General features: G+C 37.5%; 4 protein-coding genes across 4 annotated transcripts; 2 read left to right on the top strand and 2 right to left on the bottom strand.

Moving 5' to 3' along the window:
* The first annotated feature begins 4,693 nt into the window (after positions 1-4,693).
* LOC106293308 (polyadenylate-binding protein 6) lies at positions 4,694-7,216 on the top strand. The gene is made up of 7 exons (XM_013728971.1): positions 4,694-4,944; positions 5,080-5,392; positions 5,461-5,720; positions 5,825-6,118; positions 6,217-6,572; positions 6,659-6,721; positions 6,865-7,216. The coding sequence occupies exons 1-7, from the start codon at positions 4,722-4,724 to the stop codon at positions 7,066-7,068; spliced, it is 1,713 nt and encodes a 570-aa protein (XP_013584425.1). The 5' UTR covers positions 4,694-4,721; the 3' UTR covers positions 7,069-7,216.
* Positions 7,217-8,968: 1,752 nt separating this feature from the next.
* On the top strand, positions 8,969-9,567 carry LOC106292269 (uncharacterized protein At4g02000-like). The gene is made up of 2 exons (XM_013727872.1): positions 8,969-9,251; positions 9,329-9,567. Exons 1-2 carry the CDS (start codon positions 8,969-8,971, stop codon positions 9,565-9,567), a joined length of 522 nt encoding a protein of 173 aa, XP_013583326.1.
* A 3,685-nt stretch (positions 9,568-13,252) lies between these two features.
* LOC106343124 (GDSL esterase/lipase APG) lies at positions 13,253-15,046 on the bottom strand (the record flags this gene model as incomplete). Its single annotated transcript, XM_013782259.1, is given in 5 exon segments — positions 13,253-13,688; positions 13,767-14,022; positions 14,113-14,346; positions 14,443-14,573; positions 14,656-15,046. Coding segments are annotated over 5 exon segments (1,077 nt in total). The 3' UTR covers positions 13,253-13,491.
* Positions 15,047-15,983: 937 nt separating this feature from the next.
* LOC106293908 (histidine-containing phosphotransfer protein 4) lies at positions 15,984-17,311 on the bottom strand. Its single transcript, XM_013729540.1, has 6 exons — positions 17,245-17,311; positions 17,003-17,133; positions 16,849-16,917; positions 16,526-16,597; positions 16,316-16,388; positions 15,984-16,193 (listed from the first exon to the last, which is right to left on the bottom strand). The coding sequence occupies exons 1-6, from the start codon at positions 17,287-17,289 to the stop codon at positions 16,146-16,148; spliced, it is 438 nt and encodes a 145-aa protein (XP_013584994.1). The 5' UTR covers positions 17,290-17,311; the 3' UTR covers positions 15,984-16,145.

Below are 17,311 nucleotides of genomic sequence, written 5' to 3' on the forward strand. Positions count from 1 at the left end.
TAACTTTTTTTAAATAAATAATCAATATATATATATTTTTAAAATAAATAATCATTAAACACAATAATATAATTAAAACTATTTTATAAAATCTAATTTTATCTTTATTAAAATTTAAATCAAATAAAATTTAAATAACTATACCAAATCAAAAAGACTAAGATTACAAAAATACGTTTATGATTTCTTATAACTATTGAAGTTAAAATGTAAATTAATAATGTTGAAATATAAATCAAAATTTTTTTTTTTAAATAAAAAATATTATGTTAAAAATTACTATGTGCAGGAAACTTCTAGTATCGATGATAATCAAAGCAAGCCGAGACAATAAGTCAATAATATCCCATAATATCAGTGATCAGTAAAGCAAGTCCACACAATAAGAAAAAACATCCATATCAATGCACTGCCAAAAAGTAAGTATATGAACTTGTGTGGGTATACAAAGAACAATGGCTGGAACTTGTTGTCTTTTTACCAAAAATAGGTGGAAGTTGGCATTTATCAACGTAATTAAATGGAAAATCGAATACTAAGAGACACAAAACGTATTCACGGTTGTAGAATATGTAAGGACAATATGCTTTATTACAAAAGAGAAGGTGACGAGAAAAGTTTGTTACGTTCATTGAGCTCAAACTTTCTGTTACAATGTAACCGTCTTTATATATACGTTAGCTAACCAGAACGAGTTAACCATCTAATACATTGAACCAAATTTAACCAATACTCTAGAGTTATTCTTGGGTGAGTTATTCTTGGGTTCACCCCCTAAGGTGAATCTCTAGGTTCACCGACCAATAGAATTTCATTATTTCAAATTCGATACTAAAAAAGAAAACAAAATATTGGCAAGTTATATTATGTTTTTTTGAAAAAATAAAAAAAATAGTAGTTACAAAAAAAAAAAGAATTAGAAAAAAAAAATTTAACGTTGTCAGCAAAACACTAAACCTTAAATCCTAATCCATAAACCCTAAATCCTAAACCCTAAACCTTTGGGTAAACCCTAAACCCTTGGGTAAACCCTAAACCTTTGGATAAACTCTAAATCCTTGGATAAACCTTAAACCCTTGGATAAATACTAAACTCTAAATAAAAACACTAAACCCTAAAACTCTAAACCCTAAACTCTTGAGTGTTTTAGTGTTTAGTGATTTTGATTTAGAGTTTAAGATTTATCCTAGAGTTTAGAGTTGACCCAAGTGTTTAGGGTTTAGGGATTATGATTTAGAGTTTAATGTTTTGCTGACGACGTTAAATTTTTTATTTTTTGTAATTAGTACTATTTTTTATTTATTTCTTCTTACCTTTTAATTTAAAAAAAGATAATATTAATTTGACAATATTTTATTTCTTTTTTTAAAAGATATCGAATATGAAATAACACAATCTTATTGTTCGGTAGGTGAACCTCTTAGGGGGTGAACCCAAAAATAAGTCAATACTCTAATATGCTTCACAGATGAACAACTTGTGGATGCACTGATTTTGGCTTATTTTGCGTTTGTCTTTGTTTCTTATATTCTCGGGCAGCTTAAATCAAAGTAAAGTAAACTACCAAAAACTTATCAAAGGAAAGTACTAACTCCCAATTCATAATACAATTTGTTCAAATTTAGATATTTATTATTCCATACTTTCTCTTTCGGTTGACGTTTTTAGAAATTTGATTTTGTTTTGATATATTTGTCTTTTTCAGAAATTTAGGCAAATAATGATAAAAATTACTTCTCTTACCTTTCTATTATGAGCTGTCGTATTAATGGTGTGGAGTGAATTAATTTTATAGACATTGTGTTTTTTTGGGTGCAACTTATTATAGGCATTGTGATAATTTTCTGAAGTTGTGTGAAAAGTTATAAGGGACCCAAAGTTCTAAAACATCACTTGAAACAGAACATAGAGATTATATATGTAAAATACTCCCTTTGTAAGTAGAAAATGTTTTAAGAAAATGTTTTTGTTTCAAAATATAATCAATTTTTGTATTTCTAGGTAATTTTTACATTTATTGAATACAGTGTGACCAATTAAATTAAATAGACTTATTTTTTATTGGTTAAATTATATATAACCTATTTATTATAAAATAATTTTTAAAAACATAATAATTTTTTTAATCTTCGTGTTTTTAGCCAAAACTATTTATATTATGTAACAGAGGGAGTATTAAATACATAAATATTTTCTCCTCGGGGCCTAATCAACAATGGACTTGGCATGTATACTTTGACGAATTCAAAGTCCGATAACAGAGAAAAGATAATCGGCTTAACAAAAAAGAAGTCGGCGTAAAAAAAATTCTACTTCGTATCATATAAATACGTGAGAGGAATTGTTTAAGAATGGATTTCACAATAAATGTTCAACATGGTAGAGAAAAATTACAGTTTTCTAAGCAGTGATCTTAAACAGATTTATCAACTTGAAACATTTTTAACCATTTAAATTTTTCTACCGGTTTTAATATATTTTGTTCTTGTAATCTCTGATTTATTTGAATAAAGACTTTTAGATAACCTATCGCGGATTTCATAATATGCCAAATTCAGATTCAACACTTATCACTTCTAAATAACAAACATAAACCATATCTAGTATCTTGATTTTTGTCATCCCATCTCCAAAAGCATATTCAAACTTGGACAAAAAGAAGCATTAAAGTTGAAGAACTCCAATTAATGTTAAAATGTATAAAAAAATTCACGACTTGAAAGGACAAAGTTGAAGAATTCCAATTGCCAATTGATGTTAGAAAGGTACGAAAATTGATGTTAGAAAGTATGAAATTTTTACCACTTAAATTGATAAAGTTGAAGAACTCCAAGTGACTTTAAAAAGTAAAAAAAAAAAAATCACCGCTTAAAGTGACAAAGTTGAAGAACTCCAATTGATGTTAAAATTATGAAATTATTCACCGCTTACAGTGATAAAGTTGAAGAACTGTAACTTCTATAAGTATGAACCTTTGCACCACTTATCAAAAACCTTTGCTACATGATACATCATGTAAGTAACGTGTTCTTCCCAAGCTTAGAAAGTTACAATGCATCAGTCAATACAAGATGAGCTATGTCACTTTTGTCCCAATACTGTATCATATTTACTCTTTGAACATTTTAAGGACGACTATCTATTTCCGAGGACAACTATCGAATAGCATTAGATTTTCACCGAACTATGATCTCCCACACGAAATGAAAGTTACAAACCTATTTCTCCCCGAATTCATAGTTCCATACTTATTTACCCATAAACCGATGATTTTAATTAGTTTACTAGTTTTAATTGGCTTACTTTTAGCCAAATAATTTAAAATCAATTAAACCAAACAAAATTTTAATTTTTAAATATACTTTTTATTATCTTTTTCACGAACCTTTCTTCTAGTTCTTCACCAACGTCATGAAGTAACCTTTGATGAAGTCTCTACGGTGAAGTCTTAAGTTGCAATTAGTTTTGTCCCATGACTAACAATAAAACTGAAACAGAACTCAAGTTGTCTTTTTCCATCACCGTAGATGAATAGATGATAAAGATCCGGCTGTTTTCTCCAGCCGTTGAATTCACCTATTACATTAAACGACTTCTTAGGCCCGAGATCAGAGACGGAAGAGTCAGGCTGCTCCACGGCGGCTTGAGCCTGAGCTAGCCAGTCGCTTGTAGTGACACTGTGATGCACCGCTCGGGTTTGGTGTCGGCCAGTAGAGGTGAATTCGAGCTTGATCGAGAATGAACAACACTGACCTTCCCCACATTGATATCGGGTTTGAGCGGATATCCTTGATGAAGCCTGAAGGAGATGATGATGATTTGGAAAAAGAAAGACCTGCTAAGAAGATGAGTTTTTTTAAAAGAAAAATATTTAAAAATTAAAATTGTGTTTGGTTTAATTGATCGTAAATTATTTGGTCAAGAGTAAACCGATTACAATCAGTAAACCAGTTAAAATCATCTGTTTATGGGTAAATAAGTATAGAACTATCAATTCAAGGAAAAATAAATTTGCAACTTTTATTTCGTATGGATTTAGCACGAACTGATAGTTTGCTGGGAATTGATGATATATGATAGTTATTGTAGGGTAACAGATAGTCATCCCAACATTTCAATATGTTACTCACTCTCTCACAATATGTTTGTAAAAGGACCAAATGCTGAAACTAACCTATGTAAAATTTTGGTGTTTTAGCAATACAAAGTAACCTTAACCAAAAAGGAGGATTTCTGGCATAATTCTTGTCTGTAGACTAGTAGTAAACTTGTATTCCGTAATACACATTATCTATAAGCCACATAATACATATGCAATACGAAACTACATAGTAACATACCCAAAATAGAAAGCTGAAAAACCAATAAAGCCCAAAAATAGTTCGTAAGGGCCTTTCTTCCACTATACATAGACCAAATTCTCTTTATCCCCAGCTGGCCCAGCACCAGATATACATCTTTTGCCTTTTAAAAAAAAAATTAAATAAATTTTGTCATCTTATATTACGCGAGTATATTAAGAATCACACTCGCAGCGCGTGTACTCTCCGTACGTAAATCGTACAGACTCTGCGACTCTCCGTGTGCTGCTCACTCGCTATCATTACGGTTATAACGGAACGATATATATATATATATACATGTGTATATATATACACTACATACACACATAACGACGAAAGACCTCTTTGCTTCTTCAACTTCTCTCTGACGAACAACCATGGCGGCGATCGTGAAAACGGAAATGCAACCCGTAGGAAACAGCCAGTCCTCGAGCCTCGCTTCGCTTTACGTCGGCGATCTTAGCCCCGACGTGACGGAGGCTGATCTCACCGCCAAATTCTCCTTGACTGTCCCCGTCGTCTCCGCTCATCTCTGCCGCGACTCCGTCACCGGAAAATCACTGCGTTACGCTTACGTCAACTTCGACTCAGCCATCACCGGTAAAGAAAAACAAACTCAATCCGTTTCGTTTCTTCGCTCTCGCGACTTCGTTAGGGTTTCTAATTTCGGATTCTTTCGGAAACTGTGTTGATTCGCTCACGCGTTTGGTTTCTTGCGGTTTTCTCTGGATTTAGCGTCGAACGCTATGGCGTGCTTGAACCACACCGATTTGAAGGGGAAGACGATGCGGATAATGTGGTCTCAGAAAGATGTTGCGTACCGTCGTCGTAGTGGATTGGGGAATCTCTTCGTTAAGAATCTTGACAGCTCCATCACTAGCAGTTGCTTAGAGCGGATGTTTAGTCCCTTCGGAGTCATACTTTCTTGCAAAGTCGCTGAGGAGAATGGCCAAAGTAAAGGCTTCGGTTTTGTTCAGTTTGCTACGGAGCAATCTGCTGTTGCTGCTCGTCTTGCCTCCCACGGATCTATGGTTGATGGCAAGAAACTGTAAGTTGAAATGTGCTCACTTCTGAAGGTTGATGATGAATGTCTTACTTGGTGTGTTTCTTTCTCAGGTTTGTGGCTAAGTTCATTAACAGGGATGAAAGAGCTGCTATGTCTGGGAATCAAGAGTTCACAAACGTTTATGTGAAGAATCTGCTCGAGAGTGTTACAGAGGATTTTCTCCATACCATGTTTTCTCAATGTGGGACGGTCTCTAGTGTTGTGGTTATGAGGGATGGTATGGGAAGATCCAGAGGTTTCGGATTTGTCAACTTCTGCCATCCAGAGAATGCAAAGAAAGCTGTGGAAACTCTCAATGGACAACCACATGGTAAAACTTAACTTCGTTGCCTTGCCTCTGCACTTAGCTAGTACTATTAGTAGATTGTTATTAGACAAGAGTTTCTGATTTTGTAACATTCTTTTGGTGTTTAGGTTCGAAGAAGTTGTTTGCTGGAAGGGCTTTGAGAAAAGCTGAAAGGATGGAGATGCTGAAACAGAAACACAAAGACAACTTTGTTGCCAAGTTCAATGTTGGTTGGTTTAATCTGTACGTGAAGAACTTGACCGAATCAATGGGCGAAACAAAGCTGCGAGAGATATTTGGAAGCTATGGGAAGATAGTTTCAGCAAAAGTGATGCGTGATGAAAATGGCAAAAGTAAAGGATTCGGCTTTGTGGCTTTCTCTACCCTTGACGAGTCCAAACATGCTAAAAGAGAGCTCCACGGTAATACTATAACTAACAACGTAGCGTATCTTGTATTTCCTCTAAACCAAAGCTGATATATACACTGATTTGATCTGGATTTCTACTACTGCTTACAGGATTTATAGTGGATGGACAGTCACTTGTTGTTCGAGTTGCTGAACGTAAGGAGGATCGCTTCAAGAGGATGCAGAAATATCATCCAGTACAATCTCGCCATTACATGCAAGCTGCTCCTGTCCCTTCACCAGCTCAGCCGGTCCCGCCATCTATGGAGTACAAGCAATATTATGGAGTGCAGCCACGCAATTACACGCAAGCTCTTCCTGTGCCTTCACCAGCTCAGCCAGTCCCACCACCGTCTATGAGCAGCAGCCCATATGGTTACTTGCAGCCATTCCATATTGGAGCATACTATTACCCTATGGCCACTCAGTTACCACAGATGTCGGGTCACCAAAACTTGACCACCTACGTAAGTATATATCTGCAGCTTCAAAACAAACACAAACCCAATCTTTTGCATTATGATCATTCACTCTTCCCTTTTATATAATTCAGGTTCCCGCTGGCCAAGCTCATCTGAAGGAGAAAAGATCAGTTCAACTAGTCTACAAACGCCCGGTATGAATTTTCTTTACTCATCTTCAACGACAACAACTGTGCTGAATCTTTCTTATATCTCTGAGTTTCTTATGTTGAAATGTTCAAAACACTGGCTCTGATGAAAGTTAATAATACCTCTAAGTTGATGATATGTTCTGCAGGGTTACACCACCTTTGTCAAGAGTGGTGCTAAACAGAAACTGGTCTTTAAGGGGCAAGGTGACAAAAATTTAGAGGCAGGCACTTGCTCCACCAAAGCGAAGACATCTGCTGAAAAACGTAAAGAAGTATCATCGCATTTGATGGCAATGTTGACACCAAATAGGAATGCTGCACAGAATTTAGCAACACTTGAAGTTGCTTAGCATTTGCCTTCCGGCCCCCTCCTGCTGTGGCTTGATCTTTTCTTACTCTACTTAGGAACTCTACTATGTTCATTTTAACCGTTCAAGAACTTCTATCTTTTGTTTTTGTACAAACGAACAAAGCACAAGAAGTGTTGGTTGTATATAGTTTTCTCAACTCTTGCTTTTCGTGCAGCAAGTTAATCAATCATCAATTCGTGTATGATACATAAATTCAGAAGGGAAATAACTGTGTAAGACTCAAGGTTTGACAGAAATACAGCGATTACAGAAGAGAATTAAGACACTTGTGTTAATGTTACCTCTCAGCACGAGAATTGCGTTTCTCTTCTTCGGTTAGCTTCACAGAAACGCCAAACCTCTCAGCATGTCGAATCTTCTTCTGACCAAAAAATAAAATAACCTATCACCGATTTCATAATATTTTCATATATGTCGAATGACACTCATCACTTTTAAATAACAAAAATAAACCATATCAAGTATCTTGATTTTTGTCATCCCATCTCCAAAAGCATATTCAAACTTGGACAAAAGGAAGCATCAAAGTTGAAGAACTCCAATTAATGTTAAAAAGTATAGAAAATTTCACCACTTAAAGTGATAAAGTTGAGAACTCAAATTGATGTTAGCAAGTATGAAATTTTCACCACTTAAAGTGATAAAGTTGTGGTACCAAACACAGGCATTAGATCACTGATTGTGTTCATCATTATGTCCTTTGGTGTCATTCCATTGCTTAGGCTTAATGTTGTTGAGATACGAGGACGTCTCAACAATGATTGCTGCTTATGTATAATGACTGCTTATTTCCTCTGTTTTTATGTTCTTCGCTTGACTTTTGTAGCAGGGAATTTGTTAGTCGTGGCTTTGTTATATCATCTTCTGTAAACAAATTTTCTTTCAATGGAGAGTAGTTATTTATAAAATCTTGTTTGACCAAAAAAGTATTAAAGTTGAAGTACTCCAATTGACTTTAAAAAGTCTAAAAAGTTTCACCGCTTAAAGTGACAAAGTTGAATTCCAATTGATGTTAAAAGTATGAAATTATTCACCACTTATCAAACCCTTGCTACATCATGTAAGTAACATGTTCGCACAAGTAGAAAGTTATAATGGATGAGTCAATACAACATGAGCTATGTCACTTTTGTGTCAATATTGTATCATATATACTTTGAACTTTTTAATTGTTACCACTCTCACAATATTTTTGTAAAGGCACCAAATGCTAAAACTATCCTATGTAAAATTTTGTTTTTTAGTAATACAAACTAACTTTGATCAAGAACAAAAAAAAGTAATACAAACTAACCTTAACCAAAAAAAGGGATTTCTGGCATATTTAGATGCTAGATTATTACTATATCAAAACATGACACATTCACATTTTTATATAGCATCCCGAAATGTATTTTCCAATTTAAATAACTCAGTAAGTAAACCAATTCCAAAACTGTGTAGCTTTAGTCGAGCAAACTCTCTTTTCTTATTACTAATGGATGAGAATTTGGCTGAAGTCTTGAAAGGGATGTCGCTCGGTGAAGACAAATCTATTATCATACCGGAGGATGATGATTTCTGTGCAATAGAACGTGGTGGCCGCAGTATACTGGGACGTCTGTTGAATCCGGAGTGTCAGAACATGGGTAGAATGCTGAAGACGATGCCCAAAATCTGGAAGGTGTATGAATGGGTTCGAAGTCTAGCGCTCACGAAGGAAAGGTTCCAATTTGTTTTTGACCTTGAGACCGATATTCAAATGGTTCTGAAGCAAGGGTTTTGGACTTTTGATGACTGGGATATGGCTATGGAGTGATGGGTGAAAACGCCATCACCAAACTACCTGCAAACAACAACAATCTGGGTGAGGTTGCATAATATCCCAGTCAATTACCGTATGTTGAAGACTATTGATGCAGTGGCAGATGGCATAGGACATGTGAAATTGATTGAGTTTGATCCCTCGAAGCCGCATCTGCTTGAGTACGTAAGGGTCCAAGTGGTGCTGGACATCAATCAACTTTTAAGGGATAGGAAATCGCTAACGTTACCTGGAGGCAGAATTGAGTATGTAGATGTTGAGTATGAAAGAGTGAGGAAGAAGTGTTTTCACTGCCTGAGACTTTCTCATGAAAAACAAAAGTGCCCTTTGCTTCAGGGTTCCCGTAACAAAGGGAAAGGTGTGGTATCTCGTCAGCATGCAGTTGAGGTTCATCCGGCTGGTGTGAGATAACATCATAACGATCTTGTTGACAAGTACGGAGCAGTCGTAGCAGAAACACAAGTAGTAGCCGTTCGTCTTGGACACGCCGTAACCAGAACAAACGTAGAGCCACTCAGGTTTCAGAACAAGGAAAATCAGATGCTATGGCTCAAAGGAACATGGAGGAAGGACCTGCTAAACGCAAGGCGCAAGATGAGGGTGAAGTGTCGTCTAAGATGGCGAAACAAGTGAAGGGTTTGGTGGTTTCCCCGAAACCATCCCATGCTCAATGACGACGCTCAGTTGGAACTGTCGGGGTTTGAGGAGCAACCTGACAGTTCGACGCCTAGAGGAGATGTGTCGTGAGCATCTCCCGGATTTCTTGTTTCTCCTAGAGACTAAAAACTCTAGTGATCACGTGGAAAGAGTTACAAGGCCACTGGGTTATGACCACTTTTTTTTGGTGAATCCAGTGGGTCTGAGTGGTGGTTTGGCACTGTTTTGGAAGCAGTCGCATGAAGTGGAGATCTTGAGTTCAAGTAACAGATTTATAGATACGAAGGTGAAGGCTGGCAACCTTGTATACTACATGACCTTTGTTTATGGTGATCCCGTAAGACAGAGAAGGACTGAGGTATGGACTGTCTTGAACTCTATTGGAATGAACCGTCATGGAGGATGGGGCTTAGTGGGTGATTTTAATGAAATAATGTGTAGTGATGAAAAGCTTGGTGAACCTGGGCGCAGTGAGAGTTCCTTTTTTCAGTTTCGGTCTATGGCTCGTGTCTGTAAGATAAAGGAGATTCCGAGCTCTGGAGATAAGCTCTCATGAGCAGGAGTACGAGAGGTGATCACCAATGGTGTTAAAGAAAATGTCTGGATTCAGTGTCGGCTTGATAGAGCCTTCGGAAACGCAGAATGGTTTAGTCTCTTCCCCCGCACTCACCTACAATATCTGGAACGCTTGGGGTCTGACCACAGACCTATCTTTCTCAGTATGGTGTCTCAGACTCAGAGGCGAAGAGGAAGATTTATGTTTGATAAGCGATGGTCCACGCAACCGGCAGTGTGTGATATAATAAAAAAACATTGGAGACCGGTGGAACGATCAGATGGTAGAGATGTGACCTCAGTGATCTCATCGTGTCGCAAAGATTTGGCCCAGTGGAAAAGAAGTGATGCAGGAAACTCTAAGAAACAGATCATGCAGCTAAGGCTACAACTCGAGGGGGAGGAGAAAAAATGTGTTCCCAATTTGGCGATGCTTGCTGATCTGAAGGGGAAGTTGGCCCAGTTGTATCAAGAAGAAGAAAGCTTCTGGAAACAGAAGAGTAAAAACACGTGGCTGGTGGCGGGGGATTTAAATACGAAGGTCTTTCATGGGTGAGCAAAATCAAGGAAAATGAAGAACTTGATACCTGCTTTAGTTGACTCGGGAGGTGTTGAACAAACCGAGGAAGATGTGAAGGGAGAGATCGCTGTACAATACTTCACAAACCTTTTCCGTTCATCTTCTCCATCTGATGCTACAGAGCTGTTGCTAGGAATGGAGCCCAAGGTAACAGAGTTGATGAATACGAGATTAACCAAAGACGTGTCAGATGCAGAGATTAAGAGAGCTGTAAAGGCGACTAAGAGTGATAGTGCCCCGGGAGCTGATGGTATGTCGGCACACTTTTTTCAGAAACATTGGTGCCACACTGGTCATATGATCACAAAAGAAGTGCATCGTTTTTTCCGAGAAGGAATTCTCCCATCTGAATGGAACTATACCCAGCTATTCTTGTTACCAAAGAAGCCAAACCCGAAGCTGATGTCTGATCTCAGGCCTATTAGTTTGTGCTCGGTTACTTACAAGATCATCTCGAAGGTGTTGTGCTCGCGTCTTAAAGGAATCCTTCCACAGATTGTGTCTCCCACCCAAGGAGCCTATGTTGCAGGAAGGCTTATCTCGGACAACCTGTTGATTGCACATGAGATGGTGCATGGCCTGAAGACAAACCCCAACTGTAAGGAGGACTTCATTGCAATCTAAACAGACATGTCAAAGGCATACGACAGGGTTGAATGGTCGTTTTTGGAAGCACTTTTCGTGAAGATGGGTTTCCATAGGAAGTGGATTGATTGGATCATGCTGTGTGTGAGTTCTGTCACGTATACGGTTCTTCTAAATGGACAGGAGTTTGGTCACATCGTTCCAGAGAGGGGACAGAGGCAAGGGGACCCTCTCTCCCCCTTTCTTTTCATTCTTTGTGCAGAAGCGTTGGTACACGTGATGAACATAGCTGAGGAAAACGGTCGAATCTCTGGAATGAAGCTTACTCGCCATTGTCCTGCAGTACAACACTTACTCTTTGCTGACGATAGTTTGTTCCTGATAAAATCTGAATTACAGGAATGTGTTGCTTTTCTGAGATGTTTAGAGCTGTATGGAAAGACATCGGGGCAGGAAATAAATTTCAACAAATCTTCTATCACCTTTGGAGAAGGTATTGAAGAGGTTATGCGGAGACTGATTGCTGAGCTTCTGAATATTGAAAATGTGGGAGGTGTTGGATCATACTTGGGTCTACCTGAGTGTTTTAGCGGTTCGAAGCAGGAATTGTTAGCTTTCATTGGAGAAAAACTTGACAAAAGACTGAATGGATGGTATACCAAAATGCTTTCTCTTGGGGGAAAGGAGGTACTCCTTAAGTCTATTGCAATGGCTCTTCCGGTGTATGCGATGTCATGCTTCAAGCTTACTAAGCACCATTGCCAAAAAATCATGAGTGCGATGTCTGCCTTCTGGTGGAATGAGAGTGGAGATAAGAAGAAGATTCATTGGATAGCTTGGGATAAACTGTGTGAATCCAAAGAGAATGAAGGCCTTGGGTTTAGAGACATAGAGGATTTTAACCAGGCTTTATTGGCAAAGCAGGCGTGGAAGTTAATGAATGAACCTCAAAGTCTGCTAGCACAGATTTACAAGGGACGCTACTACGCAAAGATGTCTCTGCTTGAGTCTGGAAAGGGATTTCGACCCTCTTATGCGTGGTGGAGCATCGTCTTTGGTAGAGAGCTACTGAAGAAAGGTTTAATTACGTCTATTGGTAACGGTAAGGATTCCATGGTTTGGCTAGATAAATGGATAATGGATGAGGAACCTCGTCGACCAGTCAACAAGCAGATCCATTTTGACGGGAATCTTCGTGTGGCTGATTTATTGAATCAAAACGGTACATGGAAGTTGGAGGAGCTTAATAACCTCTTTCCTGTGAATGAAGTGAGTCGAATCATGGCGCTTCAGATTGGAGGTAGAGAAGACAAATTAATTTGGGCTTACACAAATCATGGAACGTATACAGTCAAGAGTTGCTATGGATTGTTAGTAAACGCGGAGGCACGTAGGAATACTCAGATGACAGTCCAGGAGCAGAGGTTGTTAACACTCAAGCGTAGAGTGTGGAAGATTGCGTGTTTACCAAAAATCAGAATGTTTCTTTGGCGTGCTCTCTCTGGGGCTCTAGCTGTGGCTGATAGGTTGCAATCTAGAGGCTTGAATGTACAAGGAAGATGCCCTTTGTGTCAATCGGAAGCGGAAACAATCAATCATATCTTGTTTCGGTGTAGCAAGGCGTTGGAACTGTGGGATCTAACAGAGTGCCCCAAGCCGGCGCAAGGGTTTTCCAATGGACTCGAGGCCAACATAGCTTTCTTGTTTGATGCTTTGGATGGAAATGGTGCTGGAGACAGCAAGGTTAGGTCCATTCCTTGGGTTTTGTGGAATGTGTGGAAGAATAGAAACGCCTTATTGTATGCTGAGACGCAGACTTCTCCAAGTTTCTGGGTGCTTAATGCTGAGGAGGAAGCTACTTTGTGGTGAATATTTAATGGTGAATATTTGTTACTTTCTAACATTAATAAATTAATATTTTCGAACATTATAGTTTTTGTAAAGCACATTCAGTTGAAGAAACCTAAATCATGATTTCAAAATAATCTAGAATACAATCTTCATTAACTAAGCAAAACATTTGCAATCTCTTAAAAAATTTGACATCCTAAAGTTCTTTCTCAACTTTTGGTTTTCGTGCAGTAAGTAATCATCAATTCGTTTTTAGTAAATAGTGGTGGTGGTTTTTGATACATAATTCAAAAGGGAAATAACTGTGTAAGACTCAGGGTTTGACAGAAACACAGCGATTACAGAAGACACTTGTGTTTGACGTAAGAGATCAACCAATGAGAGAGAAGCCCTGTCCAATCAAAGCAGTGGCGAGAATCTCATTGGCAGCTTCGGAGGGATGAACACTGTCCCAGAACACATACTGAGTAGCATTGGTGCATGTCCCGTATGATTTCGGATTGCACAAGAGCGAAGTTGTCTCGACCGTTCCTGTTCCACAACATCCTTTTGTTGCTTCCGTGAATCCTGTCAAAACAATAAAGATGAATGTGTGTGTCATCATGGATGATTATGTTATATCAGTACATTTTTTTTGTGACTTACCAGATTTAGCAGGGGACTGAACAAGATCATAGAGTGGGGTGAAGATGTCAAAGACAACAATCTTTAGACCAGAGTATTGCTTCTGAAGCTTTGAAGTAGCTGCGTTAAGCTTCTTGTTGAATTGCTGAGCATCTGTGTTGAGTCTTGGAACACAACCTTTTTCATGGTAACCGAAAAGGGTTCTTGCTGCTGGAAGACATCCCGTTGGAGGCAGAGATGTCACACCGATCTTCCTTGCCCCAACCGCATACACTTGCTGCATCCACAAAGATTCACAGTCTCTTCTTTGCAATTGAATACAGAGAATAACCAAGAGAAAACAAAAAAAATGAGAGTAAAATGTTACCTTGATAAATGTAGAGAAGTTATCAATAAGCATAGATCCGTACTGATCAGCAGTGTAGAATTTGTTAACAAGAGGATTCACATAATAATTTTGAACAAAGTCACTGCTTCCTGCACTCAAGAGATAGATTGATCCCTTTATGATCGTATCAGCTTGTTTGCTTCCAGCAACTTTTATGAGCTTGCTCTTGTACTCCTTGTAATACTCAACTTGCTGATACAACGGAATCGCGTGCTGCCAGAAAGAAAAAAAAGAAGGAACACAAAATCAGAAGAGAGAAAACAAACAAAGAAGAAATGTATCAGATGAGAAAGAACAACAGTCACTGACATTGAGAAGAGCGGCTTTGTCATCGTAACCTGAAGCTGCAGAAGCGAAATTAGCACCAATGAGAAGGTTCTTCCCTGAAGCTTCGGGACTTAGATAAGCTGGTGGGTATTTAGTGAACCCTAGTGTCTCAGCTGTGACACAGAAACACAAAGAACTTCAGTTTGAAGCAACTTCAAAAGATAACTGGAGCTACAAGTAATAGCTTTTTTTTACCGGTAATATCAGTGGCTAATTTGCCGTTGCAGAAACGGCCGGTGGGTTTGTGGCCAGCAAAATCACGGCCATAAGGAGGGTAATCAGCTCTAAAAAGGGTTGGAAGATAGTTGTTGTTTCCGACATCAACTACAGAGTCACCAAATATCATCATTCCAGGAAAAAGACTCGTTGGAGCATCTTGAGCAAATGAAATTTGCAAAACAGAGTAGGTTGAGACCAAGAGGAGAAGCAAACACGACGTCATGTGGTGATCCATGTTCTTGCTTTGGTATGTGTGAGAATGGTTCAGTTTGATACATATATATACATAGAGTAAAGAAGAAGGTTACACAAAGACAAAGAGGTTAGGGAGTTTAATGTACTTCAATGTTGTGTCAACTCTCTATATCTCAACTCTCTATATCTCTCTCTCTTATTCAATGTTTCTCCAACCATTTTTGATTTGTGGAAACAATTGAACCAGCCTGTTCTTCCTTTTAATTGTTTTATAGGTAGTTTTATTAAAATGATTTACCTTTTAAGTGAAACAAAGGTGCACATGGATGCCATAAATATGAGCTGGTGTGTGTTTAAACTTTAAAGTGAGGAAGATGGAGGTTGTGGTAGTGAGTGAGATATAGCTAGGGCTAATAAATGAGAGTGGTTCGACGTCGCTTTAGACATTAAAATAGTTAACTAATCAATAAATATCAAGAAGAACATCTGGTTATGTAAAAGATCTACCCAACACTAGGCTGTTCTGCATTTATTTTTCATTTTTCCAGGCAGAGAAACTTATTGCTCTCTGCTTCTAAAAGTCAGCGTTACTGTGTATCTAGTGTCTACTATACGCTGAAGAACTTGAGATATTTCTCTGCAGTTTAACAAATGTTGGACCATTTTAAGAAGACACGTTTTATTTATTCCTCTGCATGGGACTTTTGCAATGTTTTTTAGTTAAATTTATTTTTCCCATGCATAAGACCTATATTTATATAGTTAGATTCTCATCGTATGAAAAACTAGGATATGTAAAACTAAGAGTACTTGATTGGAGAAATATTATCTCATTAGATACATGAAAGAGATTAATGAATTATTAGCTAACTATCGAACCCTTGTATGTGCTTTTTCTTTTGCCTTTATAACCAGTACTATTAGCAGTAGCAGTAGCAGTAAAGACTATACTTTTGAAGTGCATCTAACATAATGAAATAAAGTAACGTATCATGGTAAAAGGCGAATCGATAGATGCATGTTTGTTTTATTGTATACCGTTGTTAGTGGAAGACAAAATGCTACGAATAAGAGGTAATCTTGAATATATAATCTCTAAGGAGAATATTGGCCATATAAGGAAAAAAATTAGGAGAGGTTTGGACCGTTTATTAACATACATAATATTAAAATCCAAGATCTTCTTTATAACGTACATTGAGGAACTGTTTTTATTATATAGTAATTTCTAGTACAAAAATCGCTGACGATTCCTCAAATGTCTCTCTCTCTTACTTGGACCTACGTGCTGTCTCCTTAGGTCCCGCCTGTCTTGCCAACTGTTCGTTACAAATTTTAACCTCAGTAAATAATTAAACACTTACTATGATTAAAAAAGTAAATAATAAAAGATCATCACATAAGTTGTGATTCTGTTAAGCTTAATTGATCATTGGCTTGCCTGGAAATAATGTTCAAGCTTCTTTCTCAACGTTGCGTGCTCTTTTTTCACTTGCTGGAAAGTCCTCAAGCATCTGCACTCATCGCAAGTATGGAATAAGTGAGAAGATTAAGTACAGCAAACGTAAGGTTCAATGGGTTACTGCAATTTTAACCCCATATGTTTTACTTGTGTAAAAAAGCTAGTAGGCAGGTGTTAATGGAATGATACCCTTCGGCGTTTCCCATTCTGCAGTATTCCCTAAACATAGTGCATTCAGTTTTCACCTTACTCGCACCAATGCTACAGAAAGAGAAAAATGCACGTTATGTGACTGTTAATTCCGTTTCCATCAAAAGTATCTATTATTTAATAGTTCTAAAACTTATAATTCAAAATAAAAGTATGTCTACTGTTTAGTAAATTTTGTCATTTAATCATAAATGAGAATGGAAGTAACTTTCAGTGTGCTGGTGTTGCACTCTTTTTACTTATATTCAAAGTACTCACTATCTCATTTCTATAATTGTATCAAAATTAAGGGGAATAGTTACCTGGTGCTGCTGCCCTTAAACTGATGCATGTAGTTATCCAGCCGATTGAAATCAAATGATCCTCTTTCCCTGGATTGTGATTCTCGTTTATTAGAAAACTTGAAATTTTGTGCACAATTAGAAACATCAATATGAAAAGGATAAAGGTACTCACAGAGCTTGGTCAATGCTATTGATTAACCTAGCTGAATCTTTGAAGTATAATGTGGCAACTTCTTCAACAAAATTAGGGTTTACATCATCTTGGAGCTCTTCTAACTCCATGAACTGTTCGTCGAGATATCCCTGCATGCATTTTCCCATTTTAGATTTCAATTGATTCATTTTCTTTTATTTAAAATTTTTGATAACTAGTTCAAATAGGAACACAAACAGTAAGCAATAAACTTTAAAAACCTGATCAAAGAGGGACTGCTTAATGAGTGCCACTTGCCTCTGCATTTATGTTATATATTTGGGGGGG

The sequence above is a fragment of the Brassica oleracea genome, chromosome C5 (genome assembly GCF_000695525.1).
Source record: "Brassica oleracea var. oleracea cultivar TO1000 chromosome C5, BOL, whole genome shotgun sequence".
Classification (NCBI taxonomy): Eukaryota; Viridiplantae; Streptophyta; class Magnoliopsida; order Brassicales; family Brassicaceae; genus Brassica; species Brassica oleracea.

Coding starts and splice junctions, on each gene's coding strand:
- LOC106292269 (XM_013727872.1), top strand. CDS start 8,969: ATGTTGAAGACTATTGATGCAGTGGCAGATGGCATAGGACATGTGAAA. Junction 9,252..9,328: donor TTCCCGTAACAAAGGGAAAG/GTGTGGTATCTC, acceptor CTTGTTGACAAG/TACGGAGCAGTCGTAGCAGA.
- LOC106293908 (XM_013729540.1), bottom strand. CDS start 17,289: ATGCAGAGGCAAGTGGCACTCATTAAGCAGTCCCTCTTTGATCAG. Junction 16,389..16,525: donor AGAATGGGAAACGCCGAAGG/GTATCATTCCAT, acceptor CGATGAGTGCAG/ATGCTTGAGGACTTTCCAGC. Junction 16,194..16,315: donor AGCTTGAACATTATTTCCAG/GCAAGCCAATGA, acceptor TGTAACGAACAG/TTGGCAAGACAGGCGGGACC.
- LOC106293308 (XM_013728971.1), top strand. CDS start 4,722: ATGGCGGCGATCGTGAAAACGGAAATGCAACCCGTAGGAAACAGCCAG. Junction 6,573..6,658: donor ACCAAAACTTGACCACCTAC/GTAAGTATATAT, acceptor TATATAATTCAG/GTTCCCGCTGGCCAAGCTCA. Junction 6,722..6,864: donor AACTAGTCTACAAACGCCCG/GTATGAATTTTC, acceptor TATGTTCTGCAG/GGTTACACCACCTTTGTCAA.